The sequence below is a fragment of the Saimiri boliviensis genome, chromosome 12 (assembly GCF_048565385.1).
Source record: "Saimiri boliviensis isolate mSaiBol1 chromosome 12, mSaiBol1.pri, whole genome shotgun sequence".
Lineage (NCBI taxonomy): Eukaryota > Metazoa > Chordata > Mammalia > Primates > Cebidae > Saimiri > Saimiri boliviensis.
Genome location: NC_133460.1, coordinates 106,016,471 through 106,036,060, shown reverse-complemented (window position 1 = coordinate 106,036,060; position 19,590 = coordinate 106,016,471). Strand labels below are relative to the sequence as shown.

At 44.4% G+C, this 19,590-nt stretch overlaps 2 protein-coding genes across 2 annotated transcripts in view; both read left to right on the top strand.

Moving 5' to 3' along the window:
• ATE1 (arginyltransferase 1) overlaps positions 1-19,590 on the top strand; it is a 266,317-nt gene that overhangs the window by 161,327 nt on the left and 85,400 nt on the right. The gene's annotated exons all lie outside the window — the stretch shown is intronic.
• On the top strand, positions 96-12,861 carry LOC141580692 (small ribosomal subunit protein uS2-like). The gene is made up of 4 exons (XM_074383172.1): positions 96-202; positions 3,847-3,902; positions 10,889-11,091; positions 11,666-12,861. The coding sequence occupies exons 1-4, from the start codon at positions 96-98 to the stop codon at positions 12,371-12,373; spliced, it is 1,074 nt and encodes a 357-aa protein (XP_074239273.1). The 3' UTR covers positions 12,374-12,861.

Here is a 19,590-nt window from a genome sequence, read left to right as displayed (position 1 = left end):
ACCAGTCATACGGGATTTAGAGTCCACCGTAATCCAGCATGACCTCAATACATCTGCAAAGACCCTAATTCCAGATAAGGTCACGTTCACGGGCAATGTTATCTCTGTGGACACACATTGCCACCCCAACAGCGCCCACACTGGACAGTGTCGATGCGGAACCTTTCCTTCACCACTGTACGTTCTACAGGACAGCACCGCAGTAAGGCAGTTTAAAAAACTGAAATGCAGCTGGGCAGGGTGGCACGCCGGTAATCCCAGCACTTTGGGAGGCCAAGGCAGGTGGATCACCTGAGGTCAGGAGTTCGAGACCAGCCTGGCCAACCCGTCTCTACTAAAAATACAAGAATCAGCCAGGCAGAGTGGTGTGTGTCTATAATTCCATCTACTCGGGAGGCAGAGACAGGAGAATTGCTTGAACCCAGGAGGCAGAGGTTGCAGTGAGCTGAGATCATGCCACTGCACTCCAGCCTGGGTGACAGGACTCAGTCTCAATAAATAAATAAATAAATAAATAAATGTGTCATACTTTGCTACTCTTTTAGGTTTCTATGCGGTAAAACTGTGGAACTATGACAGTGGAACATTTGGGGGCAATGTCTTTTGACACTCTGCAGTTTCTCGTCGTATATAATTTCCATGGCGCAATCTCGTCCCACCTTTGACTGAAGTGCAGCTACGCCATGTGCCTTTGTAGCAGCATTTCATTACTGTCAGTTTCCTGAGATAACGTCCCATTCAGATTTACAGTTAAGCTATGTACAGAAATGCTGCTTTCTTAAAGAACAATTTGAATGACTAAAAGATTAATTCAGAAATAGTTACACAGGATTCCTGTTTGTGTGTGTGTGTGTGTGTGTTTCCCTCTGTTGCCTGTGCCGGAGTGCAGTGGTGCGATCTCGGCTCATTGCAACCTCCACCTCCTGGGTTCAAGCGATTCTCCTGCCTTAGCATCCTGATAAGCTGGGACTGCAGGCGTGCACCACCATGCCCAGCTAATTTTTGCATTTTTAGTAGAGATGGGGTTTTACCATGCTGGCCAGGATGGTCTCAATCTCTTGGCCTTGTGATCTGCCCACCTCGGCCTTCCAAAGTGCTGGGATTACAGGCGTGAGCCACTGTGCCTGGCTGATTCCTGTTCTTTTGTTTCCATTTTCAAATATTGCATCTTAAATTTTCTTCCAGGTTTCTAGTTTTCTAGTTGCGTGTTTATTTTACCCAAATAAAAAACTTTATCAATAACAATATCTGAATCTATAGCAATAAAAGGGTGTTAATACTTCTCATGTAAGTCTACTCAAAAATCTTCAGTGACCTAACTCTGCAAAAGAAAAGTGGGAAAAAATAAATACTCATCATAATGTCTCCCTTATACTGTTTAACACACAGCTGCTGAATAATACACATGATTAAATCAGCCCAGAAGACAGATTGGTAGATTTGTGGCTCTGCTTTTTGGAGTTGTTTTATTCCTTTATGGTATTTTTTTAGGGCAATTTTGATTACTAGGGTTCTTCCCTTTTTGGGTGTGTGACGGAGTTTCACTCTTGTTGCCCAGGCTGGAGTGCAATGGCGCAGTCTCAGCTCACTGTGACCTCCGCCTCCTGGGTTCAAACAATTCTCCTGCCTCAGCCTCCTGAGTAGCTGGGACTACAGGCACGCGCCACCGCACCGGGTCAATTTATGTATTTTTAGTAGTCGTGGTTTCTCCATGTTGGTCAGGCTGGTCTCGAACTCCTCACCTCAGGTGATCTGCCCGCCTTGGCCTCCCAAAGTGCTGGGATTACAGGCGTGAGCCACTGCACCTGGCTGATTACCGGGGTTTTTTTCCAGCCTACTTCTAACCAAAGCTGCATGTCAATGTCTCAATCCACAGATCACATGGAATTTCAGTGGAGGCATTTTATTTAGATATGAGAAGGTTAGTCTGGACTCGCTTTGCCAAAAATTGGTTGCAGACTCTCTTGGGCAGAGCTTGTGGTAGTGTGAGATTGGGAGGAGGCCTGCTAACGGGCAGTGGTCATGGGAGCTCTGTGCAAGCAGGAAGGGCGACGCCTGCAGAGAGTAGCAATGACTACTTCCAGTCTTCCTTGTTTCTGCCTGTTCTTGGGCCACTTGGCAATTCACGTAATACTGTTCCATTTGTTACTTTACTAAGAATGCCAGGAAAATAAACAGTGTGTGGTCAACCGTATACAATGAAGGCTTCTGCATCTACAGCAGCTGGTTATGCTTGAAGTATTTAATATTTCTGATAAAGTCACTAATGATTCTGCTGGGAAAGTTTGGAATGAAAGGAATGAAGCTTAAAGGGAAAATCTGGAGACGAGTTTGGCCTCTTTTTAATGAGTGTTACTCGTTTCTCTTACCCATTTGTTGCCTCTGTAAAGATATGGAAACCGTGACATGTCAGCATTATCGGTGTGTGATGAATTGTGGACCTCACTTATCTGTAGGCTGCTTATCTGGCCACTTCAGCATCTGGAACATAGGAAAAGAAGGAAACAACAGTCCCCTCTTAGCAGCGAGAGTGGGCTGGAGTGCATACACTCCAACTCCTGCCTTATTCCTGGGAGTCCATTAGGGCTACATGGTATAGGGGAAAGAGCACGGGGCTTTGTGAAGATGTTTCTCCGAAGACATTTTTGGTGCCAAAGGAAAAGGAAAATGTGAGCTGGAAATGACATGCTAATGGAAGGGTGCACATCGTACCCTGGCCAGCTCTCACGTGCGTGGTCGGCAGCATTCCGCCCGTGCCCTGTGGACGACAGGGTGAAGAGTGCTGACATCAGACCTGGAGAACCTTCTGCCCACATTCCACCAGCAAGCACCTGCATCCTTTTATTAACCTACTTAGTAAGTTAAAAAGAAACACGGTTTTTGTTTCTTTTTCTTTTAACTTACTAAGTACTTGAAAGGCAAACCAGACAAAGTTCAAGTCCTAGCAGCACTACTACGTGTGTGACCTTAGCGCCAGAAGGAAGGTCGGCAAACTGCAGCCTCCCCCTCAGGAGTGGTGAACTGGGCAAGCTGCTGGCCAGCTGACGGGAGTCGATGAGGTTTGCCGGTGTAGACGCGGCCTTGCTGCTGTTCTTCAACCCTTCTGTCTTGATCAAAGCAGGCATCAACCAAAAAAGAAAGGCTCTAAAATTCAATTTTTAACAAAACATCACAGAGTAAAGGTGGGGTAAACTCTACTCATCCAAAATTCGAAACCCTAAATAAACAACATGGTAGTTTCAGGCCAGTCGGAGCGTTGACTTTGGTCATGACAATGTTGGATTGTCCAGGAAATGGTTAAAATACATTCCATATACTCTCTTAGAAGCAAACGTATAATGCAATTGAAATATTTCATAGTTAAAGGGTCTATTACAGGAGAAATTACAGTTATCTGCAAAATTCATGGTATTGGAGCAGGCCTTCAGGACCGTGGAATTAGAATCCGTTTTAAATTCCGACTCACAGGAGACCCTAATGTCAGAGGCTAAAAACCCTTTAATGGCTGCTTCTCTAATTGAATGTGGATAAACAATTATTCACAGGAACCCACACGGGCGCCTCACTCTGGTGGGGCCACCGTTCAAGTTTTCCTTGGTATAATGGAGAAATAAAACAGGCTTGAAGCCTGGGTACAATTATGCACATTTTTGTTTGTTTTGCTTGAGACAAAACGGAACGGGCTATCTGGAAAACCAGCAACATTTCATGGGCTCTGCCGATCGTCTGGCTCGGCACGCTGCCGCGTGCAGTTACGCTTTAACTGATAATGACTAGACTGTTTTCATCTTGCCCCCAACTGCTCCGGCCTTTTTACCTCCTTCTGCATCATTCTTCCGCATGCAGGCAAATTCTGGAGGAGGCATCAGATCTTAAAATTCGCTTTTCACAGAGCCGCACAGGTGAGCAGAGGAGCAGCATCAAACTGGGACACCAAAAGCACATTTTTGGGGCTGCAAAAGTGATGACATTGGGTCACTGTGGGAGGGAGACTGGGGTGGAGGACAAGATTTGGAAATAGATCTGTGGCATTTGCCAAAAACAGGTGTTTATATAGTTAATTGTTGTTTTCTGCAGTCTTTTAAAAAAAATTGTTACTATTTTATTTTAAAACAAAGATTATTACATTCAAATATAATGAAAGGAAAACAAATCTGAACATCTTTGGAAATTCACAGTTTGGCTTCTCAGATGTTACCTTTCTTAAACAGCTTTTTTGAACTAACATGTTATTTCTTGTAAAGGTTACATATTCGAGTATAGGATAGTGGAAAGAGAAGTAGCTTAAGAGTTAGAAGACTTGGCTTGTTGATCCCAATTGTGCCTTTAATGATCTGTATGACCTTGGCAAGTCATTTCCTCTCTCTTGGCATGTAATTATTGATTGATAAAATGAAATGGGTAGTGTAGATTTAAAATATCTTCCACTACTGTATGATTTTTCTTATTTTGTCATGTTAACTATATATGATTTTTTTTCAATGTGGTAAAGCCAAGTCTTTATTTATTTATTTTCTTTTCTATTATATATATAAATAATATATATTTATATATATTTAATATATATATTTATATATAATTGCATTTTAGGTTTTGGGGTACACGTAAAGAATATGCAGGATTGTTGCATAGGTACGTACATGGCAATGTGGTTTGCTGTCTTCATCCCCATCACCTATATCTAGCGTTTCTCCCCATGTTAGCCCTCCCCAACTCCCTACCCAGCACTGTCCCTTCCCTGCTCCCCCTCAACAGACCTCAGTGTGTGATACTCCCCTCCCTGTGTCCATGTGTTCTCATTGCTCAACACCTGCCTATGAGTGAGAACATGTCAAGTTTGATTTTCTGTTCTTGTGTCAGTTTGCTGAGAATGATGGTTTCCACATTCATCCATGTCCCTACAAAGGACACGAACTCATCAGTTTTTATGGATGCATAGTATTCCATGGTGTATATGTGCCACATTTTCCCTGTCCAGTCTATCATCGATGGGCATTTAGGTTGGTTCCAGGTCTTTGCTATTGTAAACAGTGCCACTATGAACATACATGTGCATGTGTCTTTATAACAGAATGATTTATAATCCTTTGGGTATATACCCAGTAATGGGATTGCTGGGTCAAATGGAATTTCTATTTCTAGGTCCTTAAGGAATCGCCACACTGTCTTCCACAATGGTTGAACTAATTTACACTCCCACCAACAGTGTAAAAGTGTTCCTATTTCTCCACATCCTCTCCAGCATCTGCTGTCTCCAGATTTGTTAATGATCACCATTCTAACTGGCATGAGATGGTATCTCAATGTGGTTTTGATTTTCATTTCTCTAATGACCAGTGATGATGAGCATTTTTTTCATATGTTTGTTGGCGTCATATATGTCTTCTTTTGAAAACTGTCTGTTCATATCCTTTGACCACTTTTGAATGGGTTTGTTTGTTTTCTCGTAAATCTCTTTTAGTGCTTCATAGATTTTGGATATAAGTCCTTTGTCAGATGGGTAGATTGCAAAAATGTTTTCCCATTCTGTTGGTTGCTGGTTCACTCTAATTGTTCCTTTTGCTGTGCAGAAGCTCTGGAGTTTGATTAGATCCCATGTGTCTATTTGGCTTTTGTTGCCAATGCTTTTGGTGTTTTAGTCATGAAGTCCTTGCCTACGCCTATATCCTGAATGGTTTTGCCTAGATTTTCTTCTAAGGTTTTTATGGTGTCAGGTCTTATGTTTAAGTCTTTAATCCGTCTGGGCTTAATTTTAGTGTAAGGTGTCAGGAAGGGGTCCAGTTTCTGCTTTCTGCACATGGCTAGCCAGTTTTCCCAACACCATTTATTAAACAGGGAATCCTTTCCCCATTGCTTGTTTTTGTCAGGTTTGTCAAAAATCGGATGGTTGTAGATATGTTGTGTTTCCTCCGAGGCCTCTGTTCTGTTCCATTGGTCCATATCTCCGTTTTGGTACCAGTACCATGCTGCTTTGATTACTGTAGCCTTGTGGTATAATTTGAAGTCAGGTAGCGTGATACCTCCAGCTTTGTTCTTTTTGCTTAGAATTGACTTGGCTATGTGGGCCCTCTTTTGGTTCCATATGAAGTTTAAGGTGGTTTTTTCTAGTTCTGTGAAGAAGGTCATTGGTAGCTTGATGGGGATAGCATTGAATCTATAAATTACTTTTGGCAGTATGGCCATTTTCATGATATTAATTCTTTCTAACCAGGAGTATAGAATGTTTCTCCATCTGTTTGTCTCCTCTCATATTTCCTTGAGCACTGGTTTGTAGATCTCCTTGAGGAGGTCCTTTACATCCTTTGTTAGTTATATTCCTAGGTATTTTATTCTCTCTGTAGCAATTGTGAATGGCGGTTCATTCTTGATTTGGCTCTCTTTAAGTCTGTTATTGGTGCATAGGAATGCTTGTGATTTTTGCACGTTGATTTTGTATCCTGAGACTTTGCTGAAGTTGCTTATCAGTTTAAGGAGATTTTGGGCTGAGACAATAGGCTTCTAAATACACAATCATGTCATCTGCAAATAGACACAATTTGACTTCCTTCTTTCCAAATTCAATACCCTTTAGGGTATTCAATTTTTTCTTGCCTGATTGCTCTGGCTAGAACTTCCAGTACTATATTGAATAGGAGTGGTGAGAGAGGGCATCCTTGTCTAGTGCCAGATTTCAAAGGGAATGCTTCCAGTTTTTGCCCATTCAGTATGATATTGGCTGTGGGTTTGTCATAAATAGCTTTTATTATTTTGAGATACATTCCATCGATACCTAGTTTATTGAGAGTTTTTAAAATAAAGGGCTGTTGAATTTTGTTGAAGGCCTCCTCTCATCTATTGAGATAATCAAGTGGTTTTTGTCTTTGGTTCTGTTTATGTGGTGAATTACAGTTATAGACTGCATATGTTGATCCAGCCTTGCATCCCTGGGATGAAGCCTACTTGATCCTGATGGATAAGCTTTTTGATGTGCTGTTGCAGTCGGTTAGCCAGTGCTTTATTGAAGATTTTTGCATCTATATTCATCATGGATATTGGCCTGAAGTGTTCTATTCTTGTTGAGTGTCTGCCAGGTTTTGGTATCAGGATGATGTTGATCTCATAAAATGATATGGGGAGGAGTCCCTCTTTTTGGATTGTTTGGAATAGTTTTAGAAGGAATGGTACTAGCCCCTCTTTGTATGTCTGGTAGAATTTGGCTGTGAACCCACCTGGACCTGGGCTTTTTTTTTTTTTTTTTGGTTGGTAAGCTATTAATTGCTGCCTCAACTTCAGACCTTGTTATTGATCTATTCAGGGTTTCAACTTCTTCCTGGTTTAGGTTTGGGAGGATGTAAGGGTCCATGAATTTATCCATTTCTTCCAGGTTTACTGGTTTATGTGCATAGAGTTGTTTATAGTAATCTCTGATGGTGGTTTGTATTTCTGTGGAATCTGTGGTGACATTCCCTTTATCGTTTTTTATTGTATCTGTGTATCTGTTTGATTATTCTCTTTTTTATTAACCTGGCTCGCGGTCTGTCTTTTTTGTTGATCTTTTCAAAAAACCAGCTCCTGGATTTATTAATTTTTTGAAGGTTTTCTTGGTGTCTCTATCTCCTTCATTTCTGCTCTGATCTTAGTTATTTCTTGTCTTCTGCTAGTTTTGAGTTTTTTTATTTTGCTCCTCTAGCTCTTTCAATTTTGATGATACAGTGTTGATTTTAGATCTTTCCTTGCTTCTCATGTGGGCATTTATTGCTATAAATTTTCCTCTAGAGACTGCTTTAAATGTGTCCCAGAGATTCTGGCACTTTGTGTCTTTGTTCTCATTGGTTTTGAAAAACATCTTTATTTCTGCCTTCATTTCATTGTTTATCCAGTTCAAGAGCCAGTTGTTCAGTTTCCATGAAGTTGTGCAGTTCTGAGTTAGTTTCTTAATCCTGAGTTCTAATTTGATTGCACTGTGGTCTGAGAGACTGTCTATTATGATTTCCATTCTTTTGCATTTGCTGAGGAGTGATTTACTTCCAATTATGTGGTCAGTTTTAGAGTAGGTGTGATGTGATGCTGAGAAGAATGTATATTCTGTGGATTTGGGGTGGAGAGTTCTGTAAATGTCTATTAGGTTTGCTTGGTCCAGTTCTGAGTTCAAGTCCTAGATATGCTTGTTAATTTTCTGTCTCATTGATCTGTCTAATATTGACAGTGGATTGTTAAAGTCTTCCACAATTACTGTGGAGGAGTCTAAGTCTCTTTGTAGGTGATTAAGAACTTGCTTTATGTATCTGCGTGCTCCTGTATTGGGTGCGTACATATTTAGGATCATTAGCTCTTCTTGTTGCATTGATCCTTTTACCGTTATGTAATGTCCTTTTTGTCTGTTTTGATCTTTGTTGGTTTAAAGTCCATTTTATCAGAGACTAGGATTGCAACTCCTGGGTTATTTTTTTATTTTATTTTATTTTATTTTTTGCTTTCCATTTGCTTGGTAGATCTTCCTCCATCCTTTTATTTTGAATCTATGTGTATCCTTGCATGTGCGATGGGTTTCCTGGATACACTACATGGACGGGTTCTGACTTTTTATATAATTTGCCAGTCTGTGTCTTTTGACTGGGGCATTTAGGCCATTTACATTTAAGGTTAATATTGTTATGTGTGAATTTGATCCTGCCATTTTGATGCTAGCTGGTTGTTTTGCCCATTAGCTGATGCAGTTTCTTCATTGTGTCAATACTCTTTACCATTTGGTACGTTTTTGGAGTGGCTGGTACTGGTTGTTTCTTTCTATGTTTAGTACTTCTTTCAGGAGCTCTTGTAAGGCAGGCCTGGTGGTGATGAAATCTCTGATAAATTACTTGTTCACAAAGGATTTTATTTCTCCTTCGTTTATGAAGCTTAGTTTGGCTGGATATGAAATTCTAGGTTGAAAGTTCTTTTCTTTAAGGATGTTGAATATTGGCCCCCACTCTCTTCTGGCTTGTAGGGTTTCTGAGTAGAAATCCTCTGTGAGTCTGATGGGCTTCCCTTTGTGGCTAACCCGACCTTTCTCTCTGGTTGCCCTTAGCATTTTTCCCTTCATTTCAACCCTGGTGAATCTGACAATAACGTGCATTGGGGTTGCTCTTTTTGAGGAATATCTTTGTGGTGTTCTCTGCATTTCCTGGACTTTAATGTTGGCCTGCCTTGCTAGGTTGGGGAGGTTCTCCTGGATCATATCCTGAAGATTGTTTTCCAGCTTGGATTCATTCATTCCATCACATTCAGGTACACCTATCAAACGTAGATTAGGTCTTTTCACATAATCCCATATTTCTTGGAGGCTTTCTTCATTTCTTTTTACTCTTTTTTCTCTAATTTTGCTTTATCATTTTATTTCATTGAGTTGATCTTCAATCTGTGATATCCTTTCTTCTGCGTGGTTGATTCAGCTGTTGAAACTTGTGTATGCTTTGCAAAGTTCTCATGTTGTGTTTTTCAGCTCCATCAATTCATTTATATTCCTGTCTAAGCTGTTTATTGTCGTCAGCATTTCATCACACCTTTTTTCAAGGTTCTTAGTTTCTTTGCATTGGGTTAGAATATGATCTTTAGCTCAGAGAATTTTGCTGTTACCCACCTTCTGAAGCCTGTTTCTGTCAATTCATCAGACTAATTCTCCATCCAGCCTTGTTCCCTTGCTGGTGAGGAGTTGTGATCCCTTGGAGGAGGAGAGGCATTCTGGTTTTGAGTATTTTCATCCTTTTTGTGCTGATTTCTTCCCATCTTTGTGGATTTATCTACCTGTGGTCTTTGTGGTTGGTGACTTTCAGATGGGGTCTCTGAGTAGACGTTCTTGTTGTTGCTGATGAAGTTATTCCTTTCTGTTTCTTAGTTTTCCTTCTAAGAGTCAGTTCTTCCCCTGCTGTAGGACTGCTGAAGTCCACTCTAGACCCTGCTTGCCTGGGGCTCACCTGCAGCAGCTGCAGAACAGTAAGGGTTGCTGCCAGTTTCTTCTTCTGTTATCTTTGTCCCAGAAGGATACCCGCCAGATGTCAGCCTGAGCTCTCCTTTATGAGGTGACTCTTTGGATATATGGGGGTCAGGGAGCTGCTTGAGGAGACAGTCTGTCCCTTATAGGAGCTCAAGGGCTGAGCTGTGAGCTCCATTGCTCTGTTCAGAGCTGCTGGGCAGGTACATTTAAGTCTGCTGCAGCAGAACTCATAACCGCCTTTTTTTCCCAGGTGCTCTGTCCCAGGAAGGTGGGGCTTTATTTATAAGTTCCTGACATGCTCCTGCCTTTTTAAAGAGATGCCCTGCCCAGCAAGGAGGTAGCCTAATCACAGTCTGCCAGCAGAGGTGTTGCTGAGCTGCCATGGGCTCTGCCCAGCTACTGTGTGAAATTCCTTGCTGTTTTGTTTATAGCTGTGTAGTTAGAACTGCCTCTGTAATGGTGGACTGCCTCAGGAATGTTGAACTGCCTCGGTAATGGTAGATTGCCTTGGTAAAGGTGGACGCCCTTCCCCCCGCAGAGCTGGACTGTCCCGAGTCCAGCTGTGCTTGCTGTGAAACTCTCAATCCAGAGCATTTCCAACTGCTGATTTTCGTGGAGGTGGGACCTGCTGAGCCAGATCACCTGGCTCCCTGTTTCAGCCCTCTTTTTTTCAGTTGAACAGACGACTCTGTCTCCCAGGCATTCCAGTCGCTAGTTGAAATGGAGCCTGGATTTGCATGAGTTTCTGTGCAGGGACCCGCGGCACCAGCTGAAACAGCTGCACAGGAGACTCGTGGTGCTTTTCTGCCTGGGAATCTCCTGGTCTGTGGGCAGTAAATATTCATTTGGAAATGCGGTGATCACTCACCCTCTGCGTTTTTGCTGGGAACTGCAATCCACAGCTGTTCCTATTCGGACATCTTCTGTTTTCTGCAGTCTTGTTAAAAGGCTGTGTTGAATTCTGCTGTGTGCGTGGCTGTGTTCAGCCCCTGGGTCTTCAGGCTCGGACACGGGGAAGCCAGGGGGATGTTTTCCTGACACTGTCAGAGATGCTCTGTTCCTCACCCCCTTCCAGCAGTGGCTCTGAGAGCCCTGATGGAAGTATTTGGAACCTCAGCCCCAACTCTGCCGTCCGCCTGGTCAGAACCACTGACTTGGATCCAGCAGAGGAGACACTGGCTGTGGCCCGAGCTTGACCGAGAGAGAGCTGGTGTGGGAGGGGAGGGAGCCCTCTGCACTCCTCCCTTACTGTTCAGGGTGCTGCGTGCTCAGTTGACCCTTGGTACAAAGAGGAAAGAAACTGGTCCCCTTTGCTTTCTGCCCTTTCAGTGGTGTTTCCCCAAAAGCCACCAGGGGGCAGAAGAAGCCTCCTTCCCTTTTCCGTTTTTTTTTTTTGTTTTTTTTTTTTTTTGTTTTGTTTTGTTTTGTTTTGTTTGACTTAACATTGCATATAAAGATAAACCGCTTTTCCGTGCTACCTGCTGAGGGCTCCAAATGGCGTTGTTCTGTATTCCCGTCGTAACTTAAAGGGAAACTTTCACAACGTCCGGAGCCCTTGATGTCCTGCAAATGAAGGAGGAGGATGTCCTTAAGTTCCTGGCAGCAAGAACCCATTTAGGTGGCACCAACCTTGACTTCCAGATGGAACAGCATATCTATAAAAGGAAAAGTGATGGCGTCTACATCATAAATCTGAGGAGGACCTGGCAGTAGCTTCTCCTGGCAGCTCGTGCCATTGTTGCCATTGAAAACCCTGCTGATGTCAGTGTCATATCCTCCAGGAATACTGGCCAGGGACGTACTGAAGTTTGCTGCTGCCACTGGAGCCACTCCAATTGCTGCTGCTTCACTCCTGGAACCTTCACCAACCAGATCCAGGCAGCCTTCCGGGAGCCACGGCTGCTGGTGGTTACTGACCCCAGGGCTGACCACCAGCCTCTCACGGAGGCGTCTTATGTTAACCTACCTACCATTGCTCTGTGTCACACAGATTCTCCTCTGCGCTATGTGGACATTGCCATCCCATGCAACAAGGGAGCTCACTCGGTGGGTTTGATGCGGTGGATGCTGGCTCAGGAAGTTCTGCACATGCGTGGGACCATCCGTGAACACCCGTGGGAGGTCATGCCTGATCTCTACTTCTACAGAGATCCTGAAGAGACTGAAAAAGAAGAGCAGGGTGCTGCTGAAGAGGCTGTGACCAAGGAGGAATTTCAGGATGAATGGACTGCTCCAGCTCCTGAGTTCACTGATTCTCAGCCTGAGGTTGCCGACTGGTCTGAAGGCGTGCAGGTGGCCTCTGTGCCTATCCAGCAGTTCCCTACTGAGGACTGGAGCACCCAGCCTGCCACGGAAGATTGGTCTGCAGCTCCTACTGCTCAGGCCACTGAATGGGTAGCAGCAACCACGGAATGGTCTTAAGCTGTTCTTGTATGGGCTCTTAAACAACATATAAGATTCATGGAGTAATCAAAACAGCATGGTACTGGTACCAAAACAGAGATATAGGCCGATGGAACAGAACAGAGGCCTCAGAGGAAACACAGCATATCTACAACCATCCAATTTTTGACAAACCTGACAAAAACAAGCAATGGGGAAAGGATTCCCTGTATAATAAATGGTGTTGGGAAAACTGGCTAGCCATGTGCAGAAAGCAGAAACTGGGCCCCTTCCTGACGCCTCACACTAAAATTAACTCCAGATGGATTAAAGACTTAAACATCAGACCTAACACCATAAAAAACCCTAGAAGAAAATCTCGGCAAAACCATTCAGGACATAGGCATAGGCAAGGACTGCATGACCAAAACACCAAAAGCACTGGCAACAAAAGCCAAAATAGACAAATGGGACCTAATCAAACTCCGCAGCTTCTGCACGGCAAAAGAAACAGTCAATAGAGTGAATCGGCAACCAACAGAATGGGAAAAATTTTTTGCAGTCTACCCATCTGACAAGGGGCTGATATCCAGAATTTACAAAGAACTAAAACAGATCTACAAGAAAAAAACAAACAAGCCCATTCAAAAACGGGCGAAGGATATGAACAGATACTTTACAAAAGAAAGACATACAGGAGGCCAACAAACATATGAAAAAATGCTCATCATCACTGGTCATTAGAGAAATGTAAATCAAAACTACATTGAGATACCATCTCACACCAGTTAGAATGGCGATCATTAAAAAATCTGGAGACAACAGATGCTGGAGAGGATGTGGAGAAATAGGAACACTTTTACACTGTTGGTGGGAGTGTAAATTAGTTCAACCATTGTGGAAGACAGTGTGGTGATTCCTTAAGGACCTAGAAAGAGAAATTCCATTTGACCCAGCGATCCCATTACTGGGTATATATCCAAAGGATTATAAATCATTCTACTATAAGGACACATGCACATGAATGTTCATAGCAGCACTGTTTACAATAGCAAAGACCTGGAACCAACCCAAATGCCCATCGATGATAGACTGGACAGAGAAAATGTGGTACATATGCACCATGGAATATTATGCAGCCATCAAAAATGATGAGTTCTGCCCTTTGTAGGGACGTGGATGAACCTGGAAACCATCATTCTCAGCAAACTGACCCAAGAGCAGAAAATCAAACACCGCATGTTCTCACTCATAGATGGGTGTTGAACAATGAGAACACATGGACACAGGGAGGGGAGCATCACACACTGAGGTCTGTTGGGGGGAAATGGGGGAGGGACAGGGGGATGGGGAGGTGGGGAGAGAGAGCATGGGGAGAAATGTCAGAAATTGGTGAAGGGGAGGAAGGCAGCAAATCACACTGCCATGTGTGTACCTATGCAACAATCTTGCATGTTTTTCATATGTACCCCAAAACATAAAATACAATAAAAAAAAAAAAGAGGCCAGGCGCGGTGGCTCAGGCCTGTAATCCCAGCACTTTGGGAGGCCGAGGCGGGTGGATCATGAGGTCAAGAGATCGAGACCATCCTGGTCAACATGGTGAAACCCCGTCTCTACTAAAAATACAAAAAAATTAGCTGGGCATGGTGGCGCATGTCTGTAATCCCAGCTACCCAGGAGGCTGAGGCAGGAGAATTGCCTGAACCCAGGAGGCGGAGGTTGCGATGAGCCGAGATCATGCCATTGCACTCCAGCCTAGGTAACAAGAGCAAAACTCCATCTCAAAAAAAAAAAAAAAAAAAAAAAAAAAGATACGTGGAAAATAAACATCAAGTTTCTAAAAAAAAAAAAAAAAAAAAATACAGGCAAACCCTTCTTCTCATCCGTTGGGCCAATGTTTTTGACATAAAACATTTGACATAATTATATTTATATCAAATAAATATACAAATTCTATTTCCCATTTCCCCCATCTTTGTTTTGATTTGTTTTCCCAGATTTGGGTCGTCTTTGAATGAATTCTTCTGCAGCTACAGCAATGGTGAGCAGAGGTCTTCATTTAAGCAGGAGTTTCTGCCAATCATGATCTAGTTATGGGATCCCATGTCTGATGCATCCCAGTCTCCCAAGTTATTCTCTGTCTTTCCATCCTCACTGGGCTGGGACAGCCCTAGGTGTGTTTTATTTGGATTATTGCAGCAGCTTTTCAACCAGTGGCCACCCCAGCCCCATTACACAGATGCTGCCAGGTTCACCTACTCAATGGAGCAGCCAGCCAGCCAGCAGATCTGTCTCTCCCAGCCCAATCTCAGCCAACCCCTCACTGCCTGCCTAGTGAAGGCTAAACTGGCTCACCTGATATGCCCGGACTTTCCTTCCAACCTTTCCCCTGCATCCTCCTTCCATACACTGCAGTCTCAGCTCTTTCTTTCCTGTTTCTTGATCTTCACCGGGTCTGTTTCCTTCTCAGCCCTACTCCCTCCCCTTCAAGTGCCACAGGTTCCAATCTTCTGGGTCCCCTTCAGATGTCACCTCCTAATTAGCACCTGTATATAATAGCATCCTGGCCAGGCCTGGTGGCTTTTGCCTGTAATCCCAGTACTTTGGGAGGCCGAGGTGGGTGGATCACCTGAAGTTGGGAGTTTGAGAGCAGCCTGACCAATATGGAGAAACCTGTCTCTACTAAAAATACAAAATTAGCTGGGCTTGGTGGCGCATGCCTGTAATCCCAGATATTCGGGAGGCTGAGGCAGGAGAATCGCTTGAACCCAGGAGGCAGAGGTTGCAGTGAACAGAGATCATGCCATTGCACTCCAGCCTGGGCAATGAGCGAAACTCCACAGATATATATATATATATATATATATATATATATATATATATATATAGAGAGAGAGAGAGAGAGAGAGAGAGAGCATCCCTTCCTAATGTTGCATTTCTTTCATAAGGTTCTAGAAGACCAATCATGCAACTGGGGTCATAGGAAAGGTGCATGTTGATCTCAGTCAAGGGAGCTAAAGAAAGGCTGGACTCGTTAGAGAAAGCTCCTAGAGAAAACAGCCATGTGCTGTGCAGAGGCCAAATCCCAGCATCCAGGCCCCCAGGCAGGGCTTGCTCCTAGAGCAGCTTGGGACTCCCTGGAAATACCTACGAAGCTTTCCCAAGGAGCGAGTCCAAAGTGGACCATATTGAGCTTTGCAGGCTCCGAACACATTACGAACAACAGAAACACTCATGCAGAAGAGTGGCAAAAGTGAGGTATAGAAGTGAGTTTCGCTTTGTAACCCTAGGAAAGTCCCAGTCTGTCTGCTTTTGAGTGTGCAGCTACTAAAGATAATCTCTAAGAAATGCTCCCTTTGTTCTGCCTGCTCTTTTGTTCCCTGGAAACAGACAGGTGGCAGTGAGAGGAATAGGTGCTTGGAGAGTGTTCCCAGAGGTGAAGGCGGTGCTGGCGTGGATGTCTGAGCCGCGGCAGGCACCTTCATGGTCACCTGCTGCCAAATGAACAGCAAGAGACAGGAGCAAATGAAGGACCTCGTGCACAGCGGGGGGCTGACGTGCCTCCCAGCAGGGGAGGCACATATGAGGGGAATTGTCTTGGGACACTTGGCTGTTGGTAGAGCAGCTGCTTTGCATAATGAATTCCTGGCCCAATGGGTATGTAGATCCCAGCACTTGGGGCAGGACTGCTTTTGGTTTAGTGCTCACACACCAGAAAATAGAATGTGCCAATACGAATTGAAAATTCTTAAAAGGGATCAGCGTAATCCCTATTTAATTTGGACTTTTCCTCTTAAATTCATTTCGCAAATGGTAAGACATTCTAGTAATGGACACAAAGGCATTTTTATACATGCTGAACACACTTCACCCTGGGAATAGTCCACTTGCCCCTAATTGAGATCGTAAAGGAAGGGGAAAGCCTTGCAAATAAGCCTCTGCTCTCCCTGCCGTCCAAGTGGGATGTGGAATAGAAGCTCACCTCCCCGTCAGGGTTTCACGCGGCCACAGAGCCTTGAAAATGTTCAGAAGGGTGGAGTGAGGCTGAAGGTCATTAGAAAGATATTGCTGCTAGCCGGGCGCGGTGGCTCAAGCCTGTAATCCCAGCACTTTGGGAGGCCGAGGCGGGTGGATCACGAGGTCGAGAGATCGAGACCATCCTGGTCAACATGGTGAAACCCCGTCTCTACTAAAAGTGCAAAAAATTAGCTGGGCATGGTGGCACGTGCCTGTAATCCCAGCTACTCAGGAGGCTGAGGCAGGAGAATTGCCTGAGCCCAAGAGGCGGAGGTTGCGGTGAGCCGAGATCACGCCATTGCACTCCAGCCTGGGTCACAAGGGCGAAACTCCGTCCCCAAAAAAAAAAAAAAAAAAAAAAAAGAAAGATATTGCTGCTATTTTGATTTATTTGCTCTGAATTTCTGTCAACTCTTTCTAAAGTTTATGAGACTGATGCTTTTCCTTGAAGCTGGTAAAGGATTTAAGCACAGGCCCAAACGTATGAGGTGTGCTGTTCCTCTCACTTGAATTGGGACCTGCATATGGAGATGAGCGAACAGGACATTTGCAGAGAATCACCACTTCACTCGATGGCAGAACACGCCCATTCCAACGGGCTGGCAAGGAGGGGTGGTGCCAGGGTATGCTGTGGGCACACAGACCTAATACTAACCCCACACATCTCGGACCACAGATTGATCGCTCTCGTAGAGGCCTGGGGCTCTCAACCTGCTTGCTCTTTGAAAGCTCTTTGCAAAACCGAAGTCACACATATATGCTCCAGGCGTTCACTCCTTAACTGACACCTTCATCCAACAACTATTTGAGCACCTACCCTATGCTAACGATTACACTTGCTGCTGAGGTTGGTGTGGTTTGGCCCTGTGTCCTCATGTTGAATTGTAATCCCCACATGTCAGGAGAGGGACCCGGTGGGAGGTGATTGGATCATGGGAACAGTTTCCCCCCTGCTGTTCTCGTGATACTTAGTGAATTCTCATGATATCTGGTGGTTTACAAGTAAAGTACTTCCCCCTTCAAGTGCCCTCTCTCCTGCTCCATCGTGGCAAGACGTGCTTGCTTCCCCTTCTACCATGACTGTAAGTTTCCTGAGGCCTCCCAGCCATGCTTCCTGTTAAGATGCGGAACTGTGAGTCAATTAAACCTCTTTTCTTCATAACTTATCCAATCTCAGGTAGTTCTTTATAGCAATGTGAGAATACACTAATACAGATGCGAATAAGACAGATTGGAATTGCATTCTAGGGAGAAAGACAGGGAATTTACAAGTAAAAGAATACATTACAAAGGATATTGGATTGTTCTCAGTCGTACAAAAGCCCACTTTGGACAGGGTGGTCAGGGAAGGGCTTTTTGAAGCAGTGCCAATTAATGTGTGTTGATGGAATGAAACCGTGAAAACACAAAGACGTAGCATGACTGGGAATTGAGAGGGGAAAAAGTCACGTTCTTTGCTCTTCAGGAGTTCAGAGTCTCAGAGGATAAAGTCAAAACCATGAGCTGGAATGAGAAGGGATCTGAGTACAGACGAAATCCTCTGGCTGTTCTTAGGAAGAAGGGCTGGTCTCTAATTGAAGGCAAAGAGGTCTCCTGAGACAGCTGATCTTTGACCTCAAGTCGATTTTAGGGAAGAAAGCAGGTGAGAGTGTTCCCGGCAGAGGAATATGGCCCTGGGCAAAGATAAGAACACAGGGCATGTATAGGGAACAGCATGAGGTTTAATTTGGCTGAAATATAGAGAACCTGAAGGAAAGTCATGGGTGTTGCGGCTGAACTGGCCAAGGGGGGCATCTTGCCCAGGGTTGCTTGTGTGGCTGGCGTGCCGTTGTCTACAAACAGCTTTCTGTCTGGCAGCCACAGACATAACTTTAAATGCTGGTGGCAAGTTACTGTGGCTGATTGAAGGTCTGCGGAATCTCTACCGTTTCCCTGCACAGAGGAGAGGAAGCCACATACTCACCTCCCAGGACAGAAGTGGAGCCCGCTGGAAATGCAGTTGACCAGCCCGTATGATTTTTCACCACCAGTGAAGTTGGTCTGCTGCTTTCCCCAGAGGTCTAGGGTGGAATGTGCACAAATCCTGAGCCTTTCCCATCGGGATAATTCAGTCTGGGGGGCAGAAAGGCAGAGGCTCCCACCAGAACAAGCCTCAGGGCAGGTACCATGAAGACGGCCCCATGGACCCTGAGGGGTTGGCCGAGGGGCCACCTGGAGACCAGCGTGGCTGGTCAATCAAGAAATCATGGTCAAACAAATCAGTGAGGAAAGCATTTAAAACGTGTTGCTGGTTAAATACGGTGGCTCATGCCTTTAATCCCAGCACTCTGGGGGGCTGGGGCTGGAGGATCACTTGAGTTAACAGAAAGACCTCTTCTCTACTACGAATAAAAACAATTTTTGAAAAACCAGCTGCGTGTGGTAGTGCCTGCACCTGTAGTCCCAGCTACTCAGGAGGTTGAAGCAGGAAGATTGCTTGAACTCGGGAGATGGAGGCTGCAGTGAGCTATTATTGGACCACTGCAGTCAACCTGCATGACAGAGCAAAACCTTTCTCAACACACACACACACACACGTTGAGATCCCTATTTCCCTGTTTTTTCTAGAGGATTTTTGTTTGTTTGTTTGTTTGTTTTTATTGCATTTTAGGTTTGGGGGCACATGTGATGAACATGCAAGATTGTTGCATAGGTACACACATGGCAGTGTGCTTTGCTGCCTTCCGTCCCCTCACCTGTATCTGTCATTTCTCCCCATGCTATCTCTTCCCACCTCCCCACCCCCCCGCCCCTCCCCCATTTCCCCCCAACGGACCCCATTGTGTAGTGCTCCCCTCCCTGTGTCCATGTGTTCTTATTGTTCAACACCCGCCTATGAGCGAGAATATACGGTGTTTGATTTTCTGCTCTTGTGTCAGTTTGCTGAGAATGATGGTTTCCAGGTTCATCCATGTCCCTACAAAGGACGTGAACTCAGCGTTTTTGATGGCTGCATAATATTCCATGGTGTATATGTACCACATTTTCCCTATCCAGTCTATCATCGTTGGGCATTTGGGTTGGTTCCAGGTCTTTGCTATTGTAAACAGTGCTGCAATGAACATTCGTGTGCACGTGTCCTTGTAGTAGAATGATTTATAATCCTTTGGATATATACCCAGTAATGGGATTGCTGGGTCAAATGGGATTTCTATTTTTAGGTCCTTGAGGAATAGCCACACTGTCTTCCACAATGG